Source organism: Dermochelys coriacea, chromosome 8 (genome assembly GCF_009764565.3).
Source record: "Dermochelys coriacea isolate rDerCor1 chromosome 8, rDerCor1.pri.v4, whole genome shotgun sequence".
NCBI lineage: Eukaryota > Metazoa > Chordata > Testudines > Dermochelyidae > Dermochelys > Dermochelys coriacea.
This window is the reverse complement of record NC_050075.1, coordinates 29524235-29548706: the sequence shown is the minus strand read 5'-3', so window position 1 is coordinate 29548706 and position 24472 is coordinate 29524235. Positions and strand designations below refer to the sequence as shown.

The 24472-nt window shown below is 41.4% G+C and overlaps 2 protein-coding genes across 5 annotated transcripts in view; both read right to left on the bottom strand.

Annotated features, from left to right (window-relative positions):
- The window catches only part of RARS1 (arginyl-tRNA synthetase 1), a 30361-nt gene extending 11621 nt beyond the window's left edge, over positions 1-18740 (bottom strand). The window contains exons 1-5 of one of the 3 annotated variants that reach the window (XM_038412495.2): positions 18586-18740; positions 12447-12581; positions 11276-11464; positions 4139-4250; positions 2916-3016 (exon numbers count right to left, since the gene is read on the bottom strand). In XM_038412495.2, coding sequence (XP_038268423.1) covers positions 2916-3016; positions 4139-4250; positions 11276-11464; positions 12447-12581; positions 18586-18630 — 582 coding nt within the window. In that variant the 5' untranslated portion in view covers positions 18631-18740. Of the gene's footprint in view, positions 1-2915; positions 3017-4138; positions 4251-11275; positions 11465-12446; positions 12582-15318; positions 15419-18441; positions 18552-18585 lie in introns of those variants that run through there. The other 2 variants (XM_038412494.2, XM_038412496.2) reach the window with 2 other exon arrangements.
- Positions 18741-21118: 2378 nt separating this feature from the next.
- WWC1 (WW and C2 domain containing 1) overlaps positions 21119-24472 on the bottom strand; it is a 150706-nt gene continuing 147352 nt past the window's right edge. For both annotated transcript variants that reach the window (XM_038412492.2, XM_043491011.1), the window contains 2 exons: positions 24229-24350; positions 21119-23665 (listed from right to left, as the gene is read on the bottom strand). In XM_038412492.2, coding sequence (XP_038268420.1) covers positions 23599-23665; positions 24229-24350 — 189 coding nt within the window. In that variant the 3' untranslated portion in view covers positions 21119-23598. The remainder of the gene's footprint in view (positions 23666-24228; positions 24351-24472) is intronic.

Here is a 24472-nt window from a genome sequence, read left to right as displayed (position 1 = left end):
TTTATTTAAATATTTTTGGATGTTTTCTACACTTTCAAATATATTGATTTCAATTACAACACAGAACACAAAGTGTAGAATGCTCACTTTATATTTATTTTTGATTACAAATATTTGCATTATAAAAACAAAAGAAATAGTATTTTTCAATTAATCTAATACAAGTACTGTAGTGCAATCTCTACAATGAAAGTTGAACTTACACATGTAGAATTATGTACAAAAAAACCCTGCATTCAAAAACAAAACAATGTAAAACTTTAGGGCCTACAAATCTACTCAGTCTGACTTCCAATCGCTAAGACAAACAAGTTTGTTTACATTTACGGGTGATAATGCTGCTCACTTCTTAATTGCAATATCACCTGAAAGTGCGAAGAGGCATTGTAGCTGGCATTGCAAGTTACTTACGTACCAGATGCGCTAAAGATTCATATGTCCCTCGATGCTTCAACCACCATTAGACATGTATCCATACTGATGACAGGTTCTGCTCGATAACGATCCAAAGTAGTGCAGACTGACGCATGTTCATTTTCATCATCTGAGTCAGATGCCACCAGCAGAAGGTTGATTCTCTTTTTTGTGGTCTGGGTTCTGTAGTTTCCGCATCAGAGAGTGTTACTCTTTTAAAATTTATGAAAGCATGCTCCACATCTCATCCCTCTCAGATTTTGGAAGGCACTTCAGATTCTTAAATCTTGGGTCAAGTGCTGTAGTTATCTTTAGAAATTTCACATTCGTATCTTTGCATTTTGTCAAATTTGCAGTAAAAATGTTCTTAAAATGAACAACATTTGCTGGATCGTCACCTGAGACTGCTATAACATGAAATATATGGCAGAATATGGGTAAAACAGAACAGGAGACATACAATTCTCCCCCAAGGTGTTCAGTCACAAATGTAATTAATGCATTAATTTTTAATGAGTGTCATCGGCATGGAAGCATGTCCTCTGGAATGATGGCCGAAGCATGAAGGGCATATGAATCTTTAGCGCATCTGGCACGTAAATAGCTTGCGACAACAGCTACAACAGTGCCATGCAAATGCCTGTTCTCACTTTCAGGTTACATGGTAATTAAGAAGTGGGCAGCATCTCCCGTAAATGTAAACAAACTTGTTTGTCTTAGTGATTGGGTGAACAAGTAGGACTGAGTGCACTTGTAGGCTCTAAAGTTTTAGATTTTTATAGTTTTACATTGTTTTGTTTTTGAGTGAAGTTATGTAACAAAAAAAACTATATTTGTAAGTTGCACTTTCATGATAAAGAGATTGCACTACAGTATTTGTATGAGGTGAATTGAAAAATACGATTTCTTTTGTTTATCATTTTTACAGTGCAAATATTTGTAATAAAAATAATATAAAGTGAATACTGTAAATTTTATATTCTGTGTGATAATTTAAATTGATATATTTGAAAAGGTAGAAAAACATTAAAAATATTTAATAAATTTCAATTGGTATTCTATTGTTTAACAGTGCGATTAATCACAATTAATTTTTTTGAGTTAATCACATGAACTAACTGTGATTAATCAACAGCCCTAATAATGACATACTGTTTTTTTCCACAGGATCCCTGCTTCATTCAGTGCACAGGATGGATGGTGCTCATTTAATGAGAAGCTATTCAATATTTTGTTTTCTCATTGTTCAATGTGTGTCCCTATGCCTTATCTGCTGCACACTATTCAAACCCAACTCTGAATTATTAATCTCCTCATGGGATTTTCTATGGTGCCTATCACAATATCATCTGACTGCTTCACAAACAATTTTCACCACACCCAGGTGCAAGGAGGGAATATTATTCACATTTTACAGATGGGGAACTGAGGCACAGAGAGATGAAGATTAAAAGTTTCCACTAATTTTGAGTGCCCAATTTGAGATGAACAGGCCAGGATAGAATCTAGTTCTCAAGGGCAGCATTCAGTTGCACAGGCAACCTTAATTCTGGCTTTTCTGAACTTGTGATACTTGACTTTACAACCTTAATAACCTTCTTTTAACAGTTTTTGAGTGTGTAGTTTCCTAGATTTTCAAAGCAGCAAACTGAATAAACAAACTCCATCATGTGGCATCATACGGACATCCTCATGGGTTATCAGCAGGACTGAAACCTTTAGATCCACTGCACAGACCTCTCCCACTTGAGCTGAGTAACTGATAGCGATAGTACACTGTCGTCCTCTATGTGGACCGCATGAGAAGGGGATGAGACATACACTTTGCCCATGGTCTGCACAGATATTTGCTGACAAAAAAGGAATAGTGAGATTCAGGAATCACAGGCTTCATTCCAGGCTCTGAAGGGAGAGTACTAGAGTGGGCACCGGTTCTTCTGTCCGTTTCTCTCAAGCTTGACCCCTTCTTCTCCCTCCCACCTGTCCCTCTCCTGTCTCTTTCCCACCCATGTTCCCATGTCCCATTCCCCTTAAAAACCCAGTCTCCGCTTCTCAGGCTTTTCGTACACATCTCCTTGCCAAGTCAGTCCTAGTCTCCCCCTCTGCCACAACAGCTGCAACCCTGAAGTGCCCACTATTAAAATAGTAAAAAGAAAAGGAGTACTTGTGACACCTTAGAGACTAACAAATTTATTAGAGCATCCGATGAAGTAAGCTGTAGCTCACAAAAGCTTATGCTCTAATAAATTTGTTAGTCTCTAAGGTGCCACAAGTACTCCTTTTCTTTTTGCAAATACAGACTAACACGGCTGCTACTCTGAAACCTATTAAAATAGTAATAACTTGTGTATTTGTAGTTGGAATGTTTGTTAAAAGCTTCATTATAAGCTCAGTAAGAAAGTACATGCTTACCAAGCAAAATCAGAGTCAGAACCATTCATCAGCACTTGCTATTGTACTGAAAGCAGTATTGAAACTTTAATAAAAGTTTACTAGCACACCTTTTTCCTGATTTCAATAGCCGGTGGTTGAACTCCATTCAACAGTAAACTGCTCAGTTGTTTGGACACAAAATCCTTTCTCAAGTGGACGTTAATAAAACCTTTAGAGGAAAAACAATGGTTGTTGGTGCTATAAAAGTATCCTTGAAAGCCATTTAATTTTGTTTAGTACCAAAGTTCAGAATTCCCTAGATACAAGGAGAAAACAGTATTTAAAACTAACTTTAGAACATTTTAATAAACTTTTTGTTTCCATAAGAATGATCACTCTCTGAAAAAATGATAGTTAATTTACCATGTTATGAGAGACCGTTTTCCACAAAAAAAATTGCTATTAAGCACAGATGTCTAAACTATACATATCAAATGCTATAAGATCTGCTAAGTACATAACCTGCTTTGGGGTTTTTGTAATCAAGAGTGAACCCAAGAGTGAAATATTTGACAAAAATGTATCTTGGGGTGTTTAGCAAATACATTTTGCAAACACTTATATACGTAAGTGACATTACACAAAGCTGTTCCAGTGAGTTATCCTGTAGGCACTTATGCACATGAGGCTATGTTCTATGTACAAGTGCCACCAATTACCATATATTTAAAACCACAGTATCACATTTAGAAAAATTCAGACTCGCAGAACATATGGGCACTGCTTTGATTTTACTGAGCTGCAGGAAGAAATTCCCTTCCCCATCAATCCACAAAATACTTCCTTTTATTTGGTGCTTATGAAAGGGGTCAGAGTGAGTGCCAAGGAGACGGAAGTCTTCTACTTCCTTTGGAGCATGAGCAGTAGTCGTGTCATACTTTCCACACTGCTCTGTCATTGTGCCTTAACTCTGAGCTGGAACGATCTCCTCTGAGGATGAGAGAATAGCATGGGTTGGGTTCTAGGCCCAATAATTTTCTCCCAAGACAGCCAACAAGGTTGCCAATTCTGGTGGTGATTTTGTACTATGGACAAAACCTAGAAGCCTAGAAAAATTCCCATTGACCTCCCTGGGACCAGGATTTCACCACAGATTCTAATGCAAGTGCTATTAAGCAGATTTTATGCTGCCAAATTAATCAGGCAAAACTGAATGTAATTCAGATTTTAATTCTATTTATAAAGCTAAAAAATAATCAAACTTGATTTTGTCTCCTTTATTGTCACTTGGTAGAATAGCTGCAACATCAAATTTAAATGTTGGGAAGGTACAACAATAGAGCGACCATACCAGGACCAGCGATTTCAACCTTCTCAATGTATTCATTGTCAGGAATGTTTCTGGAAATGTTATCAGCAATTTCTCTTGGGCTCACTTTCTGTTCGTTGGTTTTGGGAAGCATCTGAAATGTAATGAGAGGATTCAGTACAATCTAATCCTGGGGGAATCTGATGGAAAATAAAATATAATCTGAGTTGATACTACACTGACAAGACCCACTAAATTCCGCTCTTCTAATATTCTCTGTGGAATATTAAAACTTAGTTCTGTAAGCATATCACACATGGCATTCCCATGGGAGTTAATAGGAGTGCTACACACAAAGCCCTAGCAAGATCTGGTCCTAAGACGTGAGGAATTTGGTACCACCTTAAGATGTCCCTGGTGATACTACAGTTTATAACAGAAAAGTGCAAAGAAAAATATAACTGCAATATATATAACTAGCTAGTTTCAAATATTGTCTTTGCTCATCATGCACACCAGAGGTCTAAATATATCCTGTTTTTACGCTGATCGAAACTGGGTTTCCAGGCCTCACTACCATATCTGAAGTGTTGATTTGCATATGCTATGTGAACCCCCAGAAAATCTGCATGGGTGCTTTTGAAAATCCCAATGGCAAATCTCAAAGAAACATGGCCTTCTTGCAAACCAAGAGCCACTCGGATTGATCTCTGGCAAGGTGCTTAAAGTGGTCTGATTGTATATTCAGTTTATGTCTATCACTGGCAATCTTGTTGTGCCATCAAAACTTTTGGCATCCATATGATCGCTGGCACGCACACTTTGGAATTCACTGGTCTTCCATTCCTATATGTCCATACCAAGAAAGCTGTTGAAACTGAACCATTGCTGGAGGCAGCAGTTGTTGAGTTTGGCTTCGATTATTCTTGTTTCTGATCTTGTCCTCTCACTGTACACAGAGCACCTGACAGAGATGCCACTTAGGCAAAAATGACCAATGAAACCTTGCAAAAGGGCCATTCCCGTAGCCTATGTGTAGGTGACAAATGTAAAACTGATGTCTGGAATAGTAAAATGTTGTCCAAAACACCTAAAGCCATCCACCTTGTCAATCAGTTGAAAACAAAGTTGAGGACTATACATTTTTGTTCTCAGGTCACCCCAATTAAGCACTCTGGCAATCTGGGCCTTTTCTAGGTTAGGTTTTTGTTTGTTCCAATCGAGTTAGCCAACCTAATTTGAAGCACCACTCAGCACCTAGTGAAAACCTTTCAAATCATGCTAGCTGGTCTTGGCTGTAACCTAAGCTCCTTCCAGGCTACACCACAACCAGCTAGTGTGGTTTGGACTGTGCCTACACTAGGCGCGGAATGCTGTTTCAAATCCTGTTCACTAATTGAATTTAAAACAAACAAAAAAGCACCTTCTTTTCTAATTTAGTTATAACCCTGGAGGCAGCCAAAACCAGATCTGAAAATCCCCATAGTACCCAGCATCTGAGGAGGGACTCAGTTGGCTATTTGCACCTGCCCAAGCATTTAAAAAGTTGATGAGTGTGTGTAGAATTGCCCTTTTCTGCTTCTCCCATTACTGCTCCAAGCACAGAAAGGTAAAAGCAGCTTTAAAATCACTTTTAAAAACATCAGTGACTAATTCTCTCACATCATGGCCAAATTCATTTTGGGGGATTTTCTATCCATCCAAGTGCACGTGAGGTCACTGTACTGCCCTAGCAGGCCCTGGGTGAAAATGAAAGGTTGCTAAAGTGTTTTGAGTGACTTTAGCTGGAGTGAAGGGGAGTGATATTTAGAAACAGGGAGGGCAGCCATGCCTGCTGTGTACAGCATCATACAGCAGTGACTCTGAAAATCCCACCAGCTGGATGCCCAGTCTTAAAAACAGATTTTTAAAAAGTAAGCACTGTCCACACTGTCCCTTACAATTTTCCCTTGTTGTCCAAAAACTGGGCATATCAGTCCTCTGTAGAGCGCCAAAACTTCATACAAATCTTCAAAATTTACTTTACAAAATGTAACGAAGATCAGATTTTAAACCAATTTTTAACTCACACATTACAACAGTGTGCTAGTGTCTGAGAGCCAAAATGTGACACTGACTAGGAAAAAAACAAAAGTGAGAAGAATCATATGAAAAATAACTATTCAATATAAACAGGGATGGGCAAATCAGAATTTTAAAATGTTTAGTTTTGGTAATCAAAAGTGTTATTTTTACCAAAGTGAAGGAAATGTATTGGTTTTATTTTTATGAGGATTTTTAATCTCACAGTGTATCTGTAAAACTATTACCTCAGAGAAATAACTACATGACTGAGCTGGGCTGCCATTAAGTATTGCAAATGAAGTTCTGATATGTGAATCACAATCAGGCAGATCTGTCGTCTTGCATTAGGACTACTATAAGGAGAACAGTGCAATTAAATATCTATGAGCTTAGCAAATTTGTTGTAAAATAGCATTTCTTTCCATTAAACTTAATACAGGACGGGAGAGAGGAGGAACACAAGTTCCCAAGTCCCCTGAGTCTTTGAATCTTACAAGTTACCCTTTAAGAGGGCCCTAATATTTAAAATTGCATTGAGGACCTGAAATTCTGTGAGATAAATCAATTCACTGAACAAACTATGCATTCACACTGCGTGAAAACTGAGATAAAAATGTGTTTCATGGAGTTTGATTTTCTTCTGTCATTCTGCGCTGTTTTCAAATGTCTAGCACCTTGCAAGGTAAGCACCATTTCACACCAAGGCCACAGGATCTATTATTTTCTCAGTGATTTGGATTCCAGACTCTTGGATGTTTATATTGTTAACATCCAGTCCACCATGAAATGTGACAGCTTAACAAGTTTCAGTTTCAGATATAATGCAACACTATACGATTCATCAACACAACATGGCCTGAGTAAAGCTTGAGAATAGGCAAGGAAAAAATCCTCTCTTTTCAGCAGCAATAACTTTAATCAACGGCTCAACAAGGGATAAGCTGCCAAAACAGGGGTAATAAATACTGAGCCAACGATTACAGGTGACGGTATCCAAGTCTTTATGAAGGCAATAACCCACATATCTGTTACGCTAGCAGTTCTTCTGGCTGAACCTCAGTTACAATATACTAATTAGCTCCCAGTAAGACTAAACACATTTGTGATAGCTGTTTCCGCATTGGCAGGTCAAACGGAGAGGCTGTTGGCTGGCACGTATCAGTGCTGCCCAGGGGTCAGAGTCATTCCTGCTACCACACAGCAGCAGCATACAGATTTCTGTCTCTTTTGAATGCAGTTCTTGGGAGTCACATGATCTAGCAAGGTGCACGTTATAACAAGGGAGCTTAACTGGAATTGGAATCATGCTCCTGGGGGAGGGAGAAAGGCCACATGGCCTTTATAATTCCATTTGTTAGTCCTGTATGAACAGCAGAGAGTTCTAGAGCCATGCGTAAGGAAAGAACGAAGCCTGTATCAAAGTCCAATACAGCTAGCCTTAAGGCATCAGTTCCTCTGACAGTCTGGGACCTGAGAAACTATATAAATGATCCTCAAATGCGAGTAAGCATTTGGGCATCAAATAATGAAAACAAAGTAGACACAGAGAAGACAGTACTGTATGAGAATCCTAACAATGACTTAATTGGGGTAAAGTGGCGGTCAAGAGATATTAAAAAAGAAAAAAGGCAATACTCAAAGTTTGTATCTGTGCAGTCACCCAAGGACCTGTTACGCTAAGAGACAGACAGATCTTTCGGCTGAGGCTGTCAAAATATGCTAATGAGATCTAAGGAAGACAACACACATTTGTGAGGGCTGTTTTTGCATTGGCAGTTCAAACCAAGAGGTTGCTGTCTGGCACGTATCAATGCTGCCCAGGAGCGAAACCCCATGGGACAGGCAGTTTGCACAGCAGCTGTATATAACAACCCCTGTAGGTATGCCATGGAGAGACAAGCATTTTGCTTATTACAACAAGGGCTCTGAAATAAAGACATATGATGTTTAATAAATTAATAAACCCTTATTAATGAAAAAACTCATAAAACAGGAAAGCTACTTCTGTTGAGAATTATAGTGTGGAAGACATATGTTTATAAAGAGACAAAGACATGAACAAATTGGAAGTTTGGATACTTTCACAGCTAGACTGAAATTCACTTTCCGTTAGCTCACAATGCATCTAAGTTACTCATTTTTCCCCACAGCCTAATTTTGCTTCCTCATTATAACCCAACCCCTTCCAACTCTTCATTTGCTTCCTGTTTTATTTTGCTCCTCAGTAGCCAAATTACACTCTGAAAAGGGCAACACTAAAACCGTCAAGGAACCCTAATCATATTTTAACCAGGTGTCAAAGAATTTACACACTCTCTCTCTCTCTCTCTCTCTCTCTCTCAACAGCAATACCTGTTATTAAAGTTGCCTAACAATTTCCATTATAATCCCGAGATTTCAGTAGCCTACAACGTCGACAAATTAACTTTTCAGGCTGAAATTTTCCATGATTGATGTCTGCCCGAGGAGAAAGTTTAGTCAAAACAGATCAGCCCTCTGAGACCAAAGCCAATGAAAAATAGATAGTTTTGGCTAGGATAGGATAGTTCTGATCATTTTAAAAAAAATAGCTCCAGCACTGCAGTGATATGGAGTAGGAACTTGAAACTGGCAAGGGGAAAGCAAAAATTAAGAAAGGCACCTTACCTTGTCTGCATGTATCTATAGATTATGTAAAATAAATAGATGATATAAAAACTAATACAGATTTTTTTGGGGGTGGGGGGCAGAACAGATCAAAGCTAGTCCAAAAGACAATTCTCTCAGATACTCCAGGGCTTTTATGACAAGCTGATTTTTATGAGAGAAGTCAGTTTTCTTGATTCTTTGGACAAAAGACTTGTTTCCATTTTTCTTTTCTTTTTATGAGACATTGCTGATCTCATTTGATTTCATCAGAACTGCTTCCTTTTTGCTTAGATCTGAAATAGTTTTTAAAAATCAGACTGCTCTTAAAAATGTGTTCTCCAGAAATTATAGAATCCAAACATTCCTCCTCTTGGGAAATGGGAAAAAAAAGTAGCTGCAGTAATCAAACACACTCTTAAGAGGCAGCAATCCGGATTTATTCACTCTCTCATTTAAAAACCAAAGAACATTCCCAGGGCTCACCCAGAACCTGCAAATTTGGCTGTAGCTTCGCTAAAGAGCTAACCAGGCTCTTACTCAGGTTTTGTTCTTAGCCCAGCTCCTGTCCACAAACAATAACCTCTGATCTGAATTTGGTGGTGCTTTCTACCTGGACTAGCTGGCTTGTCTGGGTGTATAGACTAAAGCCTAAGTACTGCTCTCACTTGGACTGGTAATTTGCACACTTTGCAATGAGCAGGAAGGCTGAGCCACTCATTGTCCTCCAACATCTTCCCACAATTTCCCCCATGTGCCCAGAAGGGTGAGTTCTTCCACAATTCACTGGGAAAGAATCGAAGAGCCTTGTCTACTGCAGCATAAGGAACTTTGAGATATACCCCGGAAGTCCTAGTGACACAGCTGGGTAATACAGCCCCAGCAAGGACAGAGTAACTCAGGAGTGGCTCTGCAGTGTGGCTGCTCACAACCGAGGTAGGCTGACCCTGGTGCCCATCACCTGGGTTAACTTTGCAATGAAGACATACTCTAAAACAACTCCATGCCATGCATTATTACTTGACATCCTTCTCTCCTTTATTATCCTACATCTCTCACAAGGCATTACTGGGTCTCCCTTCTTGCAGTTTTTTTTTTTTCCTCTTTTTTCATCACCCACTCTCAACTTTCTTGGAATAACTCTGCTGTATAATGGTTAATATTACTGTTTTCTCACAGGTAGTTTGCAGAGCACACGACAGCAAACTATATAGTATGTTTTGCAGCACGTTATCTTTTGTTGGTGGTGTGCAGCTCAGGCAATGCATAATTTTGGGGCATACCAAGCCTGACATCATTGACTTATGTTACATTCATTAAATAAGGTGCCAAAAGTACTGCATTTGTGCATGAGACCACATGGCCCAATTATAGCAGAATCCTGTTTATCTGGTCTAATTGGGACAATGATCAAAACTCTGGAGAAACTGGAGAATGAGAAAAAGGGATGCTGCAGTGCCATCTTAGATTGCCTGCTTCTGGCCCTGCAGTCCTGGTTGTTCTGTAACTGTGGAGAACCAGTAAAGCAGTGGTCCCCAACCTTTCTGTGAGAATAGCACATTCCTATTCCCAAAAGACTGTGGCAGGCACCAAACACCCCGCCGCCAAAATGACACTGAGAAGCGACAGCGGAAAGAAGCCTTGCTGCTGAAATGCCGCCGAGAAACTGCAACGCTTCTCGGCAGCATTTCGGCAGGCGGTTCTCCGGCGGCCACACTCAGCGGTGGCATTTTGGTGGCACAGTGTCCTGTGGGCTCACACAACTGCCCTGGTGGGCACCATTGCTCCCGCAGGTACCGCGTTGGGGACCCCTGCAGTAAAGGGAGGGTCAGATAAATGGGGTTCTGTTAGGGTGACCAGACGTCCCAATTTTATAGGGACAGTCCCGATTTTTGGGTCTTTTTCTTATATTGGCTCCTATTACCCCCCGACCCCCATCCCGATTTTTCACACTTGCTGTCTGGCCACCCTAGGTTCTGCTGTTGTCTGGCTGTGGTTCTACTGTTGTCTGATTAATACAACTAGAAGTCATTCTACAACATTGTAGTAAGTGTGTGTTTAGGGTGAGGAGAAATAGTGGAACAAGTGTAAAGCATTTATGGCAATAAAATAATTAAGGTTCAAGTCTCTTTAACTTGCAATTGAAAAGTACTTGAAATGTTAAAAGAGCAACACATACTCCCTTGAATGCACGAACACTGCCCCTTACCTAGCTACAAAAGCCTAGACTTCAGAGGTAGTTAAGCTAGCTTTGATGGTCTTCAGAATCCTTTTAGTCTTGCACTATTCATCAAAACAGAAGTGTAAGGGGCCTGTTCCTATTGCACCCAAAATTCCCCAAGCTCAATGTCATCACATAAGTGAAGACTGCAGGATCAGACACTTAAACGTGTCTAATATAGAACATGATATTGCTTTGGATATATCATTAGAAAGCTTCAGACCCCACAGAAGTTCCATGCACCAAGAATTGTTTTTAAATAGAGTTACCTTTGTTATACTCATAGCACTGTTACACTGGTAATCCCCAAATTTGGGCTGCTGACTTGGCGTGACTGCTAGTGGGGGGTTTTCTAAATCTGGATATGCAGCCTTGATGGCATTTCTAAAGATCTCCTGAATGCGGCTGTTGATATTAATCATGCTTTTCATAGACTTATTTCTTTCCTCTTGAAGACTCTGAAAGAAAACAATGTCAAAACACAAAACACTAAGGTTACCATATTCTAGAAGAAATTACTTCACTCTCGCTCAAAAGCTGCCCGGCAAGCCCGAGCAGATCAGGCTGGGGCCTCTAGGTATTACTGAAATGCAAACAACAAAAAACATCATGTGATAAAAGCATTATCACCAAAAAACTTGGCTTTCAGTTTCCACAGTACATAGTCTTTGGATGTACCCTACAGTTAAACATTCTCAAGTAAGCGCTACAAATTTTATTTCAGGAACTTCTTACTGACAATGGTCGGACTTAATACTGCCCCTGTTCCCACTGAAGTCAATGGGGAAAAGACTGGGCCTTTTCATACTGTATGCATTATGGGTGGTTCATATGATGCACAGGAATTTGCCTGGATCCCTCTGCTTTGGCGTTAATTTCATCCTATACACACATTTATTAAATAAATATCTCTTCTGAAATATGCCAGTTATTTTTGTTGCTTTTACACAGCAACACCTTATTCCCTGTTTTTACTACTTTCTAGATTAAATAGTTTCTCCTACCATTCTCACTTTAACCTTCATTCCCGGATTTTTAGGACAGAGCCCCTACCCTTTGAAATTAACAGTGTTAATACTTTCGCTGATTCAGGTATAGCAAACCTTTTCATACTTTTATGTATGTGGCCATTAGCTGACCTCAGTAGGGTCTCAACTCTAACAGGCGTGCCCTACTCCAAGAGTGCAGAAGAGATTATAGGGCATGCTTAACTGTCTACAAGCAATTTATACCAAAATGTTATCAAAAAGCCACGCTGTCCAAAGAATTGTGAAAGAACAGAGCTCTTATAATATACCATTTACAACTGTGGCACCAGAGTGCAGGGTGAACAAGTTGTTACCTAGCATTAGCTATAACAAAATAAAATCTCTTAGCGTGATGTGAAAGAAAGCATATACCAATATGTACTATATTGCCAATCCCTTTTTCCTCCCTCACCTTTTGAAGAACGTTTAGCCGGTACTTAAGCTTTGCGTTTTCGTCTCGCAATCCTTCCAAACTTGGAGACACTTCGAAGGAGCCAAAGTTTTTCAGTCTATCAATCTCTGCAGCCAAGATCTTGATCTCTTTTTCCTGGTATATAAAATAAAATAATGTCAGCTGCTGTGTTTGCAACTGAGGTAACTCTTGGAGTAGATTGCATCAGAACTTTGATTGTTAGCTCATTTCTTTAAAATATAGTCCAAAAGGAAAACATTAACAAAGCTGAACACTGCTATAAAAGAGTAATTAGCAACAATTAGCACAAGTTTCTTTTGACAGACTCTGACACTGATACTAGTATATTGGTAATGAAAATTCAGAGTAATTATAGGTCTTGATCTCTCACACACTTAAACATCAGAGCAACTGCGCTCACGTGAGTAGCCCTATTAGCTTCAAAGACATCACTGGGGCTTTAATAGGACTCCTCAAAGGGGTAAGCATCTGCAGGGTCAGCTCATCATTATTTTTGTAGATGAAAAAAGTACCTTACAAAACCACTCCTGTACAAAGGAAAAATAGCCCTTTAAGTAAAATCTGAACAATAAGGCTATATTCAGTGCAGTAAGCCATTCTCCTCTGTCAACTGAGGGCTGGGAGGGCTACAGCTAACGCTAAGTAGCTCCAAAGTTGTAACCCCTCCCCCCACTCCTTTCTTTTTGGGGGAAAAAAAAAAAAAAGGCACACAGATACCATTCTGATTTTATTAAAAGTCCCCCTCAGGCTGAGAGTCTTCACACTCAGTTTCATCAGCCCAAACACAGGGTCACATTTTCCTCTGAGGATAAATCCACACTGGGTGCTATAAGTCCAAGCCTCGAGAAGTTTGAGGTATGTCTACAATGGAACTAGACACCTGTGGGTGGCCAGTGCCAGCTGACTCATGCATTTAGGGGTCAGGCTAAGGTGCTGTTTCATTGCAGTGTAGATGTTGCAGCTTAGGCAGCAGCCCAAGTTCGGGGACCCTCCCGCCTTGCAGGGTCCTAGAGCCTAGGCGCTGGCCCGAGCCCGAATGCCTACACTGCAATGAAACCACCTCTGATCCTGCTGCGGGTTGTTAATTGCAGTGTAAACATACCCTTTGACTCACTGACTGCAAGCAGGGAGAGACAATGGTCTCACACACAAGAGAATAGGCTACAGCTTTTCGGGGATTTGATTCACAGGGAACAGTGAAGCTATCTCTGCAGATACGCTCACTCCCATCTGACTGCCTAACCGCTTCTCTTCTCTCGCAGCACAGCTCCTGATACTTCCCCCTTGATAAGGGTAAAAGACCCAGAGAATTCCCATCAATAGTTACTTGTGGTTGGCTGATTTCCAAGGAAGCATGCTCCAGAGATTGGTTGCTCCTTAGGTTTTCCCCTCTCCCAGCTCCAGTCAGACTTCCCCTAAAGCCAAAAAGCCCAACCCTGCAGAGCTAAAGCAAAGGGGCCTCCATGGGAGACAACGTGGAATGGAGCTTCCGTTCACCTTTCCATTTGGTTCCCTCTACAGTGCAGAGCAAAGAGGTACATTTAATGGGCAATTTTATCCTACCAAAGTTCCAAGCCATAGAAGCCAAAGAGAATAGAAACATTTGCATTGCAAGAGCACCACAGCTCAGCTTCATTAATAATTTGTCATGTGACCTCATGTTCCTTTTTATTTGTATCAACTGAACAATTTGGGTCTTTAAAACTTTTGGAATTATATTTTCCTAGTATTTCAAGATGAGCAGCATCTTCTAAGAATTCCAGTATTGTCTACCTCAAGCAAACCAAAATCGTGAGTCAGGACACAAACCCCCCCAATGAGATTGGTGTAAAAAAATTACATGTATTTAAAAATAATAAATGTGGGGTTCTTTTTATCTGCTTTCTGAGCTCTTCGGTGAACATGCTTCACATTTTCAAATTTTTCTCTACAAGCATGAAGGCCAAAAACTTACTGAAGGCTGAGATTCTCATGCAGTCTCTTGAGATTCTAGGGTCTCTAAGAAAAATAACCTAATATCATCATTAGACTCATGATAAAATTGCATTATAGGAATTCCTGTGATCAGCCAGAGAGCAAACTATCTTTCCTGAGGTTTCCTTTATACACAGTATTCCACCATTTTAAAACTTTCCATATACAGGTGCTCCCTGATCCAGGTATTTAACTTTTGGTTTTTAAATAAATGCAAGTCAAAGATGAAATAAATCAATGACCAGTTTGCTCTAACAGAAAAAACAAACAAACAAACAAAAAAAAACCCCATGCCCTAACTGGTGGACAGGATATTTCTTACCCTTCCTCTTATTTTTGTACTGTTCCAAACTATTTGCACTTTGATATCATTTGGAGACACATTTTCAAATAGCTTCAGACTGAAATACAAGTTAAAGATCTTGCAAAATGAATAGAGACAGAGATTTAATTGGTTTCAGGGTAGCAGGAGTGTTAAGCTGTATCCGCAAAAAGAACAGGAGTACTTTGTTAGTCTCTAAGGTGCCACAAGTACTCCTTTTCTTTTTTTAGGAGTACTTGTGGCACCTTAGAGACTAACAAATTTATTTGAGCATACTATCAATTCTGTATTTTCTATCTGAAATTCATACCATCAAACCTGGGTGCACAAGTACACTCATGCAAAGGCTTAACAAATCAGCTCTCTTTTATCTGCGACTTCTCTTTCATACTATCTCAGAGTTTGGAAGAGCAAGAGTGGGAGAAGGCATTATATGTGTAACCAAGAGAAAGAAAACCAGGAGAGGGAAGGAAAAAGGGCCATCTGCCTCACTGCTGCTGTGGTAAGGTAACCTTTTCCCTGGACTAAACACAACTTGTCAATAGTGGGTCATACCTGATGACCACCTCATGAGAAGCTGTGATGAATGCATTAAGCCATGCTGCCATCTCCAAAGGCTCTTTGGTCAGCTGTGATCTAGAAATCTTCCTCTCACCTGTGAATGCAAAATCTAAAGCTTTTTTTTTTTTTTAACAAGATCAGTACTGCCCTTAAACTTAGTTGATGCCTAAGATTCTCTTCCACAGATACCAGCCCCAAAAGCAACTACAAAGGAAGAGGGCAAGTATCAGAAGAAATGAGGAGAGGTAGTGTCAGATGAAGTCAGACACACACAAAATAATCAGAATTATATCCCGAATTTTTCGTCATGTGTCAATCTGCATCATGGCCTGAAAAACGTACTAGACACTTACAAGCCAGAGAACTAAATCACAGATAGACAGAAAAGACAAAGTGTGTATATGCCAATGAATTCCAGAGGCCAACCTCCACATGGGATGATGAGTTTCTGGCAGAGTGTTCTCTGGACTTGATCACTCCTCTCAGCCTCTGGCTAGTAGATCTCTGGAGAGCTGAAGTTCCACCCACTCTAGCTCTTGAAAGGAGAAAGAGCTTTCTGCCTCTTCTCCTCTCCTCTCCCCTCCCCTCCCCTGCCCATAAATCTCCTGGCAGCACGTCATCTGCACCTGAGAGAGATATCAGCGCTTGGCTCATTCACCCAACTCACAGTGGTTCCTCTGAAGCCAGCTATGGAGAGGGGGAACTCCTGTACTTCACCCCTCCCCCATCTCCATTTTTGGAAGGTCTTCTTCCTCAGAAGCAAAATCCCTGACTCTGCTGCTGGTCAGAGCTTTCCCAAGCAGCTGTGTATGAAAGCGACATGACTTTGACAAGTTTCTGAACATCAGCAGCCAATTGGACCACAGTCTCTCTTATTTCACACTGCCATTGCTTCACAAAATGAGCAGAGGCACTAGCAAACTCAGGAAGACAAAGCAACATCCATTCACATTTGGAAGACTTTCTTCCTTATCATCTCTGACAAACTTTTCTTTATTTTAATTAATATGAAAGCTTATATTGTGCAGAAATTGATGAGTTAGACTTCCACATTCACTGGGAAAGGCTGATGGACCTACCTGGTATTCATGTAACCCCACTTCACAGTGATCTAACACTGGGCTGTCAGCCCAAATAGTAAACTTTGAATCAGAATTTTCTTTATGAGCAATGAAGAAGGCCTGACTGTGGTTGGTGTTTACCTTTTATGATTTATTTTTTACATCCGAAATGTCAAGAGTTTTTATGGCAGACCTCCTCAGTTTTATTGGAAGACTCATTTGAGGTTTCAGATGCAAGTGGTGGGACTTTTCTGAGACCTCCACAGAAGGGAACAAGCTATAGACTCCTTCAGAGACATAATTTCTTCCAAACATTTAGTTAAGCAGATCTTACTATCAAACAAAATATAAAAAGAACTTCAAACTCTCTTTCCCTTTCAGGAAATCTCTTGTTAAGTGTTGTCACACTCCTACTAGGTCTCCACCATCTTCGAGGGCAGAAAAACTCTGAATTCTAATGGAGACAAAGCAGGAAAAAAACTCTAAAAAAACTAAAACTTGTTGGCCTTCTGAGCACAACGCAAAGTAGCAAAACAAACTCATTTTTTCCCCTTTATAGATTACCTTTTTTAGCCAAAGTCATTATACTACTTAAGAATTGGACAAATACTTTTATTATATGAAAGAGAAGGCTAACTTCACACATTGAGCTTTGATCCTGCAGTCAGATAGGTTTCTGAAGATCCCTTCACCTATGGTGAGTTGCACTGAGTTAGGCCTAATGTTGCCCTTCTCTAAACTCTGATGGGCAGCATAGTTCCTTTATTTTTGTGCTTTTATGTCTGATGTCTCCCTTTTCATTTTTTTCTATTTACCTCCCTCATCCCATCTGTTTCTTTCCTTGTCTTCCTGTGCATTTTTTTGCCTCTGACCTTTTCCTACCTTCATTTTATTGCTCTCTTCAGCAATCACGCTTTACATACACTTTGCCTGTCGAATACCAACAAGATTTATTACATGTGACTAATCTTTCCTTCTGAAGGTGAAAACCGTGTACAGCAGTTCTGAGGTGACACAATAGTTAGGTGGCTACCCTTGTAAGAAGAGGCAAGGAAAGTAGAGCAAAATGGATCAGGAAGCAGGGTGTTTGTATGTGGTGAATGACCAACAATGCATAGCAGATCTCTCTCTCTCTCTCTCTCTCTCTCTCTCTCTCTCTCTGAGATTTTGACACATATGCTGAAATAATTAAGGGCTTTCCTACACACAAACGTACTGCTTCAACTAAGCCAGTATAGCTAAAGTGGTACAATCCCCTTAGCAGGAATGCAGTTATACCAGCAGAACTGCATTCACATCAGGGGTTGTACCAGTATAACTGTATCCATTTTTTTTAAAAAGCACACCCTAACCAACATAGTTATACTGATACAAAACCTGTGTGCAGAGAAGACCTTGGAGCACTAACAGAATCCCAGGCTGGGGTGGAATGAAGTTACAGGCTGGCATCTTGTACAGCACCATTGTCACAAGAGGCAGCAGTATATTGGGATATTGGCCCGTCAGCATGGAATTGGCAGGGCTCAGATTGCTAGCCAGCCGGCAGCAGCGTGTTTTGTACTCAACCCTGCCTGACACAAAGACACAGTCCCTGCACCCGACGTGCTTACAATCTAAGCAACAGGCAGATGCTCCCAAAGGTGCCACCGCCCCAGTTTGGTAAGATCGCCCTGATTTTTCTACAGTGGCTCAAGCTGGTGAAGTGTCACCATGGCATTGTGGCGCTGTGTGACTTCACCTCCAAAGACCCACATCCTGTGATAGAGTCCCAAGCCAGGTCCCTGTGCCACCCCTACAGACCCAGCGCCACCTTCCTCCCGGGCCTCAGGGCAGCCTGCCTACCCCGGGGCCAACAGAAACCCCGCGCCGGGCCGCGGAGCAGCCTCCCCGCCGGTGCCCCTGGACCCTCCCGGGTCGCAGCCTCCCCCGCCCCGCTGGTGCCACTGGACCCGCCCAGGCGGCGGAGCAGCCTCCCCGTTAGACATCCCCCGCAGACTCCCCACTACGAGCGCCCCACCCACTGAGCCCGTGTGCCAAGAAGACCCAGGTCCCTCACCAGCCCCCGGGGACGGGCTGCGGGCGGCGCGGGCTCCCGGCCCCCAGCCCAGGACGGAAGTGGGGGTGGGAACCAGAGCATCCCGCTGTATGGAGCCACCCGGGCTGGGGCGAGCGTCCCTCTGCCGGGGGAGGCGGGGCTGACCTGCTGCAGTAGCCGAGCGGAACGTTGAGCCACGTGAGCCTCCATCCTCACCGGGGCCCCGGTGGCTAGGCGAAGCGGAAGCGGAAACAGCTACGCGCCGGAAGCGGAAGGAACGTGCCGCCGGAGACGGGAAGGGGCGGCCCCACTCCTAGGCAGGGCCCGCCTCGCGCCTGCGTTTAGTGCGTGTCCCGCTGCGCTGCGCCGCGCCCGGCCCTGCAACTCGTAGGAGAGCGGGCCCCGCCGGCCAGGGCTAGCCCCGGGCTGGAGTGGAGGCCGCCCTCCTTCGCCAGAGGCCAGCGTGGGTGAAGGCGCGGGGCTGCCGACAGCATGGAACCGTGAGCCATGGGCGCACAGGCACAGCGCTGGTTGGGCCCCTCAGTGGAGGATCTGAGCGCGTAGCCAACTGCGCGGTGAGCACTGAACCGTCCTCGCCGACGGAGGGTAGGAGTTAGTGTCCTCCCGCCAGAGCCTGCCCCTCTTTACTGAAGGGTGCCTGCCTCGGGTGGAGCTGTTTGGAAATAGAGGCTCTCCCTGTTTTCCATGGGGTGCGGTTTGACTCTTAAAAAGACCCAGAGTGTAAGTGAGGCCCAGGATTTTAGAGGCATGGCGGGCGAGGAAATATCTTTTATTGGACCAACTTCTGTTAGTGAGAGAGACACGCTTTTTAGCTACACAGAGCTCTTCCTGGGGGCTGAAGAAGAGCTCGATGTAGCTGCAGAGTTTGTCTTTCTCACCAACAGAACCTGGTCCGATAAAAGATGTTTCCTCACAGGCCTTGTCACGTTGAGGCCAGGCTGGTCCTCCAGGAGCTGTGAATGCAGTGCCAGTCACTACCCTCCTTCCTTGGAGCAACAGTGACTCTGTTCAGCTGCATGGCAGTGCTTCCATATATGTGCATGAACTGATATGGTATAGGGGAGATTTGGTGGGTGAGACAGGTGAGCTGCTACAGCAGAGTCAAGGAGGAAGAATTTACAGAGTAGAGGGGAATTTATGTCATTGTGAGGCTGCAGCTGGAGATAATGATTACTGCCATGCCATTACAAGAATTTCCCAGAGTTCAGTACCAGCAATAGTCCACATACAGTTTGTAGTGTTATTTCCCTTATTCCCACAATCGCTTTAATAAGACATTGATGCTTCAGCATTGAAGTGCCTCTGCACAGCACTACTCTCCAGGCCCAGCCACAGTAATGGCAAGGGGTGTGATGGATTTTTGGTTGCACAAAACAATACAATTTTGGTCCCCATACCATGGGTAAGAGTAAAGGGCAATGGCACTGAATATTGTTACTATAGTGCTACAGCAGTGGTGGTTTTAGCTGACATCTCAGTGCTGAGGGTAACAAAGGTATAGAGAACATAGCTGCTATTGGCACCGGGAAGCCACCTGAGCCCATATACTACTAACCTGTTAACTACATTTGTGTTAGCCAGTCTTACCATGGAGTGGAATGGGATAGTGTCATACCACAAAGGAAGAAATAAGGGAACCATCCCTAGAAACCTTTGGGAGAGGATTGCAGGGTATCTCTCTGAAATTTCATTGAGAATACAAGAGCCATCCCTATATGCATAAATACGATGCTCTACATAGCTCTCCCTCACACTGCCACAGCCTAACCCAACAGCAGAATGAAAAACAGATGCCAACTCTACCTCTATGTGTTGTATTTATACCTCGTCTCATACAAGTAAAATAATGAGAAGTCAATACTTGTGTTTGTTAACTGGGGGATGGGCTAGGTGCTACCTTTTAATTTAAACCCTGCAAGGAAAAATGTATGCACACATTTATCCAAGGTCCTTTCCCTTCTTTGGGCTCATCTGCGCTTGTCTGGTGGGACTGGCTAGATCAGTGGTCCCCAAACTGTAGGACACTCCCTCCCAGGGGGCCACGGAGGAATGTTCATGGGGATGTGGCAGGGTTGGGGCTAGTTGCCATGGTGGGCAGGGAGGGAGCGCTACCCAACTTCGCTCCAGCCCCAACTGAGGCCCGGCTCCTGGCCATAGCTCCGCTCCAGGCTATGACCCCAGCCACAGCTCCAGCCCCATCTCAGTTCCTGGAAGTAGGGGGGAACACGGACAGATTACATTATCGGTAAGGGGGAGCCATGACAATAAAAAGTTTGGAGACCACTGGGCTAGACTGTGATGGAGTCTTGAACAGGTCCGAGCTTGAACCCCCTGCTGCATCTTCCCTCCTCTTCTTCCACCTCACTGCTTATGGCAGGGGTCTCTGCTCCAAAGGTATAAACTGGGGTTACAAACACATTTACCTTAGGGCCAGTACCAGTCCTTAAATCCTCCCAGCAGGCCAATAATGTCACTGAAGATGGTGTTCACACCACCTTCCCAGCCTGTTTCCCATCCTTTTTCTTTGCTCCCTTGGCCTCATGCCACCCTGGCTGACTCTGCCCAGTGACTAGTGACGCTGCCTCCATGGCTGACTCTGCCATGATTGTAACTTAAAGTTAGTTCTGAAACATCCCCTATTCCCACCCCAAACATACAAGTGTGTAGACCAACTATGTAATTTTGTAACGTTTTTAATTACCATTAATTCTGACAAAACCATTACAGTATACATAGGATAAAAATGTATAGTTGTTGCCTATTAAAATGTTTCATACATAGAAAAATAGTATATACATCAAGAGACCTGCATTTTAAAAGTATTTGTCAGCTTTAATGGACAGAGACTAACGTAATTTAGTCTTCATTCTGGATTTAATTGCATTCTCTCCCCAATTCCACCCCACCATAGTAGAGTCATAACTATAAAGGTGGTTTGGAGAGGTTAGAAGTTTTTGAGAAAATAAAGAATTAGCACAATAAAAATCATTCAGATCAGCAATTTCAAAGTTAAATTACCCAAATATTATATAACAAAGCAGCTAGTAGTTTGATAAAAACTTAGCTATCAATTACAGTAATTCTGGACAAAGTAGTCACATCTCTTTTTCATAATTCTGAAGTGTACGGCAATATGGTAGATATTTTTTTAAAGCAGCATCATTCAAATACTCAATACTAGGTAATTTACTACAAAATTATAAGATTTTAAGAGCTTCTGATTTTAGCAGCAATACACCAAGTTTCATAGTTTATTTTTACTGACTGGAAATCCATTATTTGACATAAAATAATCTTTTACAAACAGCCAACAACAGATCTGAGAAGTGAAATGCATTGTATTGACCTAGCAGAGGGCCTGATATAACTCCCATTAAAATTAATGGAAAGACTCCTTTGAATTTAACGGGACTTTGATCAGGCCCTAAAATGATGAGGGGGGGGGTTTCCCACTCCTACAAAACAGTGCAACTTCTACGGCTAAAAATTTGAATTGGATTCTTTGTAGTACAATACTGGGTCAAATTCAGCACCGGGGTGCAGCTCTATGACTTCAGGAGAGTTACACCTTCTCACACGGGTTAACTGTGGCCCTTCATATATATTAGTATGTAGTGCCCTCAATCTGCAGAGAGTCTTATTTACTTAGAACCGTCCATTTTTGTAGAACAGAGGGTGTAAGTTTACTCACTTAAGTATTTTTTGTATCATATAAAACTGCCAGTGCTCTATTCTGTGGAGAACATGTTCAGCCACCAAAAGCCCCAAACAAATTAATGATCCAAAGGAATGCATACAATTAAATTTTGTGAGGGGGAATTCAATCTATGGGAGTGCAAGAAAAATAAATAGTATTTCTAATACTATGGAAAGCACAATCTCTTGATAAAATGGATCCAAACTTGCCATTTGAATGCTCCAATTGGCACTTGAGCATAAAATAAACTGCGTAGTTCATTTCTTAGAAACACCAATGTGGATTGAACACCCACACCTAAAAGATGGGCTCAGAGTCACACATGCATTAAAGACTAAACTGTCTGCAGAGATGAATTAGTGACAAAGCTGTCAAGTATATCATGCAAATCAATTTGGGATGTGCTAGAAAAGACGGGGTGGTTAAACACTGGTGCTTTCACACGTTTGCTTTGTATATTTGTGTACATATATTAGTTGCTTTTTCTGCATTGTTATTATTTTAAACTGTAGAAAAATAAGTAATAAAATATTCTTAAGCAACTGTAGGGTCTTCTCTTTATATGTAAGGACAAAAATCTTTAAAAGCACCTGAATGACTGTGGAGCCTAAGTCCCACTGAGTTACTTGCTAAAAAATACTCTGAAAATAGAGTTTAAAAATGATAGAATAGCTATCCCAGGTTAGTGGATTAGAAAAGGAATGAGTTAGCTGTGCCCCACTTGATGGGAATAGTTGTATTAAAAAAACAAAAAAGAGAAAAAAAAGGTAAGTTCATCCAGAAAGCTGACTTTATTAAAAAAAACCCTAAAATTGACTTGTGTTCCATGCAGCCCTCCTCCTATAGCAGTGGTTTCAATGGGCTTTTGGAACTTGTTAAACAAACAGATCCATTATAAACATGAGCTGAAAGTACAAATCTCAAAAAAGTGCAAGTATTTCAACTCCACACCCATTTTTATGACCTAGCAGGAAATGCAAACACTTCACAGCTCAGAGTATTCATTCACAGCACTTCAGAATAAAAAAAATGGTTCCCTGCATTCTCTATATTGAACACAATATTAACTAGGAAGAGTTTGATGTGTTATAGCCATAGAACATAGCAGTGAGGTTCCTTCAGATTTATTTTATTGCAGTAAAACCTCTAAAAGGTAGAGCTGTACAAAATAAGTCTAAATAGAATATTATTTAAGAACAGCACTTCAGGCTGCATTTGTTCTTATTTAAAATTCTTTCCCAAAAATACATTCCTAAATATACAAACTATACAATCTTGTCACTTTAATGCTGGTTTTTCTAATGATAGAACAAAACTAAAAAAGTCTTTAGACATTAAAAAAACGACAAAAGCTCTAATGTACAAATGACTTGGTACCTTCATAATACCACATAAATAACTTCAGCAAAACTAAAACTGTATTTATGGAATGGTCAGGGAAAACAAATACTTTATGGTGATTAAACATCATCTGCAGAGAGGGTTGGAATGTTTATCCTCGGTCGTGTGAAAAATGCCATCTTCTCTCTAAAAAGAAGACCACCATCAGTTGTTAATACAATAAAGAATCCACCAGAGATTTGGACATTCTAAGAGAAGAAAGACTGCCCAGGCAACTAATACACAAAAATAAAAGCCCCATGCTTCACCACACACAAAACACGCCTCGTATTTACATTTCAGAGACAGGCATCGTAAGTGGTTACAGTAAAACTAACAAAACTGTACTTGTTACAAAAAAGCATCGTTTTGCTACTATCATACCATTTTAGGTCTCATAAGTGTGTTACAATAAGACAGCCATAGGTGATTCATTTATTAAACAAAGGAATAGACAAATAAGCAGCATTCTACTACTGCCTGATAAAGAAAATATTGGGATCCAATCCTGTTCTCATTGAAATCAATGTGAATTCTGTGGATTTAAATGAGCGCAGGATTTTAGTCTTGGATAAGAAAATGCAAATCTCTCTAATTCAGGCAGTACAGTAATTGTCTTTTGTAAAGGACACTTAAATTCATGGTGAAGTGAAGTTACGCAAAAGAAAATTTTGCAGCAATAACTTTCTCCTCTTTAGAGACATTCCTACCTGAATGATTGTACCTCCAGGGGCTCCTTACGACTCTGTCCTCGCAGCCTGTGTACATCCTTGGTGGCTGCTCTCATCATTTTATCCGCTTTCAGCTCACACTTGTGTTCGGTTTTCTCTGCCTAATTGAGTGATGGAGAGTGAAACCTTATGTACAATATAGAAGATACCAATTGATTCTTCCCTAAACCAATAAGCTCATGTCACATTAAAAGGTTATTTCATTTGTATGTTAAAAGAGAGA